Source organism: Choristoneura fumiferana, chromosome 25 (genome assembly GCF_025370935.1).
Source record: "Choristoneura fumiferana chromosome 25, NRCan_CFum_1, whole genome shotgun sequence".
Classification (NCBI taxonomy): Eukaryota; Metazoa; Arthropoda; class Insecta; order Lepidoptera; family Tortricidae; genus Choristoneura; species Choristoneura fumiferana.
Genome location: NC_133496.1, coordinates 11954619 through 11963031, shown reverse-complemented (window position 1 = coordinate 11963031; position 8413 = coordinate 11954619). Strand labels below are relative to the sequence as shown.

General features: G+C 36.7%; 1 protein-coding gene across 1 annotated transcript; it reads left to right on the top strand.

The window, feature by feature from the left end:
* The first annotated feature begins 2653 nt into the window (after window positions 1–2653).
* Window positions 2654–7714, top strand: LOC141442198 (uncharacterized). The gene is made up of 2 exons (XM_074107112.1): window positions 2654–2971; window positions 3442–7714. The coding sequence occupies exons 1-2, from the start codon at window positions 2875–2877 to the stop codon at window positions 4350–4352; spliced, it is 1008 nt and encodes a 335-aa protein (XP_073963213.1). The 5' UTR covers window positions 2654–2874; the 3' UTR covers window positions 4353–7714.
* The last annotated feature ends 699 nt before the right edge of the window (window positions 7715–8413 follow it).

The window sequence follows — 8413 nt, the reverse complement described above, 5'->3', positions numbered from 1 at the left end:
AAAAATGTTAAAAATAATTCAATCAAATTCAGGGCTGTTTCACCATTGATTAATTTATTTGACGGATAAATGTGACGCCGTCTCCATCTATCCGAAAAAAACAAACAGAGACGGCATCACATTTAGCCGTCAATAATTTAACCAATGGATGGTGAGACAGGGGTAGTGTCATAAAATTAAATAGCTTTCCTCTAGTCTTAAAAATAATAAAGTCATCAGCACAGCATCGTATTAAGTATTGAAATGTCAAACATCGAAATTTAAATCAATCAATCAAATAATTACAAAGTCACATTTGCTTATTGATGATTATGGCAAAAGTGTGAAGATGTAATAAACACACACACTCACAAACAAACACAAACTTTCGCATTTAGGTATTACTCGTATATTAGTAGGATTAATTATAACCCATTGTTATACCTCGCACGGTCTAGCAATCACGGGAACCTCATGCATATTGATTGAGCTGATCTTTTACAAACTTGCAATTCAAATAATTGATTATGTATGTATGTCTGTCATTAAGCTCACCATGACGGCAGGAAGCCACTGTCGCTGGGCAGTCTTACCCATCAAGTGACTTAAGGAACGACCACACCACTGCTCAAAAACGCGACTACGCAGACGCACTGTGTTAATATGGTATTTTACCGGACCGCAAGTTTACGCGTCAAAACAGTGATGCATAAGTTGTACTAAACAATTCTTTGCTCACCAGCGACCAAAGTAACTGTTTCTAAGTAATGGACCTCCGCAAATTAACGTCATATTCAATAAATTATAAGCCACTGCGTTTACGGTAAATCAGCGTTTCTTGAACAGCCATATGAGAAAAGAGAGATTAGCACATAACCAATATAAAAGAATTAAAATCAAAACAGTTAATTTTGGGCAAATAATAGTCATACAATAAAAAAAACTCATTGTACTCTGTTGAAACCATATTACATAACCAGCACTAAAAAAGACCCAAAACTTCAATGGCTATACGCTCATTCTGAGTCAGTTCAGTACATTATTCTCGTTTCTGTCATTCTGGTAATGGGCCGGTGAAACGCCAGGACCCAATTAAGATAAGAAATAGATAATTTGGCTCTACCAGTGCTGAGGTATCGAATAGTATACTCGTAAATTAAGCCCCACTTAGCATAATGTTGCGGCAAGCCATACAACGTTGCTTTTCAGTGGGACCCATATTATAAACCGTACGCAAACGCAATCAAAATCGTGACGCATTAGGCACTATGATGCTGCCATTACGGTGCGTCGGCGTATTGGACACCATTGTGTGGTCGACTTTATACTTTGATTAAAAGAAGGCACGTGGGCCATAGCAGAATAGCACCTATCGCGTTCGTAATAGCGACTTCAAATGGGCTCCTTTCGTTCTTTAACTACTTATATCATATTGTTATTCTCAACGCGTTAGCTTCGATAGTCTCGCGACGCCTTACGCGTACGACATTAAATAGTACATGTCGGAAATAATCAACCTGCATAACCAGTAATCACGACACAAATAGAGTCTTTCGATGTGGCGTTAGAGTGGATATTGCAACAGTTTTTGACGTAAGTTATTCAATGGTAGTGGAAACGCGTCAGCTAGTGCACCTGTAATGTGGACGTTCGGAAATACCCGCAAAGAACTTTTATGTAAATCGAATAGGTCAATTGGCATACTTTTTATGAGGTGTGAAAAAGCACCACGCATATATTTCTTGTGGAAATATTAAGCTGTGACGTCACTTATAAAATAGAGAAAATTTTTATAGAAACAGCCAGAAAAATCGCTATAAATCAAATTTCAACCGATTTTTTTATTCGTTGAGCATCGCTGTTATACTCGTAAATATAAATTAGTAAGTATATTTTCATCATAAATATAAATTTCCAAACGCTTTTAACGTTTCAATAAAATGTCAAAAAATTCATATTGAAAGAACTAAAATTAGTTCTTTCATGCATTCTGGCAAATGATACATACTATAAATATGCAAAGTTTAGAAAATTAGGAAGAATATTTAAAAATAAAGAAGAAAGAGTTACTGTATTGTATCAGCGTAAAAGAATAGACTCGCTCTGCAGCCTGCAGTCCCATTTGAAATCTCTGATATGCGTACGAATTCGAAAAAAAAAGAATGCTTTCATATCAATCTCATTAATTAATTTTCCAGCTTTTAACACTCATCAAGCATTGCTTATTTAAAAAAAATCGTGTAATTTAAATTCCCGAAAATTCGGACCGTATCACTCCAGCCTAACTTCCAAACATCAAGTAAAAATAGGAAAATAGAAAAAACCAATCTTATCTTTTACACACATTCGGTTTCCGCTTTAATTATTTGATAATGACACTTCCGCTAAAACATCAAGATCGGGTATCCGAACGTTTAAGTTACCTCGGGCACTCCACGCATGACAAAGAAAGTTCCGTCCCGTCCACTCACGCGCATCTTTATGCATGACTCTTATCAATTTGTTGCAAGCCGCGCGCTTATTTTTTTTTATTTAATGTGGGGGTTGCCATCAACCTACCTCATTTACCAGTGATAATATTTAAAATTGTCGTGTTGTTTATACGATTGTAGGTTTAATTGGCCGGATAGAATTATTATATTTCACAGCTTCATTCTTAGCGATTAGGTTCACATATTGTAGTTGGGCTCCACGCTACAGCCTTGCACGGATTTTAAAGAAAGTAGGGTAATTTTTAAAACCCTACTGACAACACTTTTTTCGTCCCGATCTTCCCCTGTCCTCCGGCGCCGACGTTCATTCTGTGTTCCGTGCTCATAGCCTTCGCACGTTCCACCATCCAATAATAATTAGTTATTTTACCATCTCAACGTCCTAAAGAAACGCGTAGCAGTCATGCCGAAAAGGAGAAGCGATTGCAGTAGCGAAGTAACTAAAAAGAAGCCGAGAAGTTATAATCGCTTAATTATTTACTCGGATAGCGAAAATGAAGGTTAGTAAGGTTTTACCTATTATAATTCTATAATCTTTATTCCATTATTGAAATCGATATGAGATAACAAATTTACCGTTAAATGATTACGTGTATAATATTTTGACCTACTTTACAACGTGATCTGAAATCTACCCTCAAAAAATATTTTTTTTTCCCATTGTGTACAATATGGGCCATAATTAATTTGTACAAAGTCTAGTTATTTAACTATGATGCGAGACGCCATCTGGGCTATCTCTGTCATGTAATCTACTTACCGATATTGTGAAAATTTAATTATTGTATGATAAATAACCTATCTACGGCAGCAAAATATATAGTTCTTAATTTTGATGCGAGACGCCAACTGGGCTATCTCTGTCATATTTATTTGTGAAAATCGCAAAAATCTGCGATCTTTGTATGTGTGATGCGAGACGCCAGCTGGGCTATCTCTTTCACAAAAATACAAATTCGGGTTGTTTTAGGATCCGATACAGCATTGAACCCGCGAGACGCGGACGCCTCGCGACCTGCGTCGCCAGCTCCAGTCCAGATGCCTTCGACCTCCCTTGCAGCTGAAACTTGTAGTCAAGATGATATTCAGCCAGAACTTGACACTGAGATTCTTGCTTTACTCGGTGATGCGCCAAAGTCCGACATACAGTTTGGAAAACCAACACACAAAGACTTAGCCTCCAGGTGGCAAGACATCCTTGAAAAAGGGTTACTCAAGGACGTCAAAGAAAAAATATTAGACTCCTATCTAATTCCAGAAAATTGTAGCCTGTTAGTCGCGCCTACCCTCAATCCTGAGGTAAAAGTCGCATTGGCGGAAAATATGGTAAAAAGAGATGCTTCATTACAAGCAAAACAAAAGCAAGAATCCATTGCCATAGCGGCTCTCAATCAAGCAATCGAGCTTATCATTGCCAAGGAAAATCATACAAAAATTCTCAAACCGATTAGTGATGCCTGCAGACTTCTCTGCGATAGTCATTTCAACGATACTAGAACACGCCGTGGATTTATCATATCTGCTATAAATCCCGAATTGAAAGACACTCTTAGCGAGACAAAACGGGACAAACTGTTATTCGGTGAAAACGTATCAGAAAAATTAAAATCTGCGAAAACAATAAAAAAATCTGCAGCCGATTTGAAACAAGTTAGAAATGACAAATCAAATATATTTAACAAGAACAATTTCTTAAAATATAATCATAATTCTACTAGCAATCGTTTAAACTGGAAAACGATGCCTCGGAAGATCACCCCCAGAGCGAATCTACCCACAGGCAAACCTCGCCAGCCGCAACGCGCAGGGACAAACCTCGGCTCTCAACGGCGGGAGACATCGGAGCGACCGACGGCGGCGAAGGGTGCCAGGAGGCGATAGACCTAGAGGTATCGTACGCGGGTCGTCTTAAATATTTTCTGCAAAAATGGCAGGAAGTTACAAACGATCCGGCCATCATATCGTGGTTACACGGATACAAAATTCCATTCATATCTACCCCATTTCAATGTGATACACCCAGTGTACATCCTAAATCAAAATCTGAACATATTGATTATTCTAATGCAATCAATTCATTGTTAAAAATCCAGGCAATCTCAAAATGCTCCCATACTAAAGATGAATTTATTTCAAGCGTGTTCTTGGTACCTAAGCCAAATGGAACCCAACGTTTTATTCTAAACTTAAAATGTTTAAACAAATTTATTAAGACTAACCATTTTAAGATGGAAGATTACAGAACCGCTTCAAGGATTATGACGAAGAACTGCTATATGGCGTCAATAGACATGAAAGATGCGTATTTTTTAATACCTATAAACAAAAATCATAAAAAGTTCCTGAGGTTTAAATATAACAACATTCTGTACGAATTTAATTGTCTTCCGTTTGGCTTATGTACCGCGCCTTATGTTTTTACTAAATTGTTAAAGCCGGTAATGGAGTACTTGAGATCAAATGGTTTTATATCCGTTATCTACCTGGATGACCTTTTGTGTATTGGTAGAACATACTTAGAATGTCAACAAAACGTAACATTTACTATAACTGTACTTAAAGAACTCGGGTTCATAATAAATCAAGACAAAAGTTGTTTGACACCAAGTCAAAAATGTAAATTCCTTGGCTTTATTTTCGATTCAAATAGCATGACATTAAGTTTACCGGATACAAAAAGAACTAAAATAAAAAAAATGTTAATGAAATTCAAGTCAATCAAACAATGTAAGTTACGCGATTTTGCTGCCTTTATTGGCCTCCTGACATCTACCTGTCCTGCCATCCAGTATGGATGGCTTTACACCAAACAATTCGAACGACAAAAATACCTTTACCTTCTTAGCAACCCTAATTATGACCAGACGATCAAACTACCCGACATAATTAATAACGATATTAATTGGTGGATCAAAAATATCGACCACAGTTGTAACCCGTTTAGATTTAATAAATTCAAATTGGAAATATTTTCTGATGCGTCGTCAAGTGGATTTGGTGCTTATTGTAATGGGAAAAACGTTTATGGTTTTTGGAAGGAAGATGAAAAAACAATGCACATAAATATGTTAGAATTAATAGCGGCTCATTTAGGTCTAAAAACCTTTGCTAAAGATATGTCAAACTGCGAACTTTTACTAAGAATCGACAATGTCACTGCCATAGCATGCATAAATCGTATGGGTAGTATTCAATACCCCCATTTGAATAAAATATCTCATGAAATTTGGCAATGGTGTGAGGAGCGTAAAATAATAGTATTTGCGTCTTACATAAATACACGAGATAACCGTGAAGCTGATTATCTGTCTCGGAAAAAATTCAACGACACGGAGTGGGAGTTATGTGACGAGGCATTTCAAAAGATAGTAAAAACCTTTGGTGACCCTGTCATAGATTTATTTGCCAGCAGATGCAATGCCAAATGCCTCCAGTACGTCTCATGGAGGAATGACCCTGACGCTTGGGCGGTCGACGCCTTTACTATCTCTTGGACAAATCTATTCTTTTACGCTTTTCCCCCTTTCGCACTTATACTAAAAACCCTTCAAAAGATAATCGCTGATAAAGCTATAGGAATAATAGTCGTCCCACTATGGCCGACTCAACCTTGGTTTCCGATTTTAAGAAAAATTGCGATATCTGATTCTATCCAATTTGGCCCTAATATTAACTTACTAAAATCTCCTTTCAGATTGTCCCACAACCTGAACAAGACGCTTATCTTGGTTGCCGTGAAATTATGCGGAGATCGTTATTAGAAAAATCTTTAAATGAAAAGTCCATTGAGATCATATTGTGCTCCCTTACCGATAAAACTTATAAACAATATGATAGTTCACTAAAAGTTTGGCTTAATTATTGTAAAATTCATGATATAGATTATTTTAAACCATCGATTCCAAATGTTATAAATTTTTTGTCAGATGTGTTTGAGAAGGGTGCACAATATGGCACGATTAATTCTTATAAATCAGCAATATCTTTGTTATTAGGGTCATCATATCTTAAAGACGAAAGCGTAAGCAGATTCATGAAAGGAATATTTCGCCTTAGACCAACTGTCCCAAAATATGATCTAACTTGGGATGTAGACTTGGTTTTAAATTATTTGTCAAATAAATGGCCTAATGATTCACTGGACTTGGAAAATTTAACAAAAAAGCTAGCGTCACTATTAGCACTTGTAACTGCACATAGAGTGCAAACTCTGTCACTTATCAAATTAAACAACATTGAAATCATAGCTAATTCTAAAGTCATTATTAAGATTCCAGACCAAATAAAAACATCACGGTTAAACGCTACGCAACCAGTATTACAACTGCCGTTTTTTAATGCAAAGCCCAGTATCTGCCCGGCCAGATGTTTAATTTCATATATAAAGAAAACAAGCACTTTGCGCTTATCTAACAACAATCATCTATTCATTAGTTACAGAAAACCTTATTCAAAAATATCATCACAAAGATTAAGTCAGTGGATTAAAGAGACGTTAAAATGCAGCGGTTTAGATACTTCAGTTTTCGGAGCGCATAGTACTCGGCATGCAGCCACTTCTAAAGCAAATACCCTGGGTGTCAGTTTAGATGTGATTCGAAAAACAGCTGGTTGGAGCGAAAACTCGTCAGTATTTGGTAAATTTTATAATCGGGAAATTGTGATTAGTAAAGATAATCATTTCGCTCAGGCGTTACTTTCAAATAACGCCGAAATTATTGATTAAACATTTATTAATTATAAGCCATATTTAATCACTATTTCTTACATAATCTGTAAGTGTCACAAATCATTATTAAGAAATAATAAACATTGTATTGATTTTTCACAATTAAGTTTTATCTCTGAACATCCTACAATATGTGAACCTAATCGCTAAGAATGAAGCTGTGAAATATAATTAATGATCAAACGAACTTACCTGTACGTGAAGTTCGATCATAATTATATGAGCAGCTTCATTCGACGCGATTAATAATAACCCTCCCGAAAATTTTAAGCCCTTTCCCAAGAATTGTGAAAAATTCTTTAAACAAAATGAACGTCGGCGCCGGAGGACAGGGGAAGATCGGGACGAAAAAAGTGTTGTCAGTAGGGTTTTAAAAATTACCCTACTTTCTTTAAAATCCGTGCAAGGCTGTAGCGTGGAGCCCAACTACAATATGTGAACCTAATCGCGTCGAATGAAGCTGCTCATATAATTATGATCGAACTTCACGTACAGGTAAGTTCGTTTGATCATTAATTTAGGTTACTTAGTTAGTTTTACTATGTTTGGTGAGATATTTTTGTAATCAAGCTAAGAAATATTTTGAGACTATTATTCAATGCTTAACGAATATTAGTAACACTGTTAATTGTTTAAAATACATTTCACTGGTTCTGAAAAAATGTGCGCTTCAATAATGTAGATGGGGACGTATTTGAATATCGAAAATTAATATATCTAAAGTAAAAAAGTCGACGAACAAAATATCAAAAGTAGAAAGAAAAGAAAGAAAGATTAGGTTAGGTTAGGTTCGATATTTGGGCGCAGGTCGTGGGGCAGACATACTTGCTCGTAGTTCTCGTTGCAATGCAGGTCATTCTTAATGGTTCGCGGAACACATCTTGCTCGCTAATCCTGCCGTGAAGCAGCAGTGCTTGCACTGTTGTGTTTCGGCGTGGAGAGTAAGACAGCCGGTGAAATTACTGGCACGTGAGGTATCCCATCTTAGGCCTCTAGGTTGGCAACGCGTCTGCAATACTCCTGGTGTTGCAGATTTTTATGGGCGGTGGCGATCTCTTACCATCAGGAGACCCACTTGCTCGTTTGCCATCCAGTCGTATAAAAAAAAAAACATGATAGAGAATTTAATATATGGATGTAGATAAAATATTGTATGCAACTGTACGATGTGACCCTTTTATGAAACTCGGCTACGCATTGTTTCATGAAACCA

What these genes read in the sequence shown, in the direction of transcription:
- LOC141442198 (XM_074107112.1), top strand. Translation starts at nt 2,875, where the DNA reads ATGCCGAAAAGGAGAAGCGATTGCAGTAGCGAAGTAACTAAAAAGAAG. An exon ending in CTCGGATAGCGAAAATGAAG is followed by an intron (nt 2,972 to 3,441) that starts GTTAGTAAGGTT and finishes GGGTTGTTTTAG; the next exon opens with GATCCGATACAGCATTGAAC.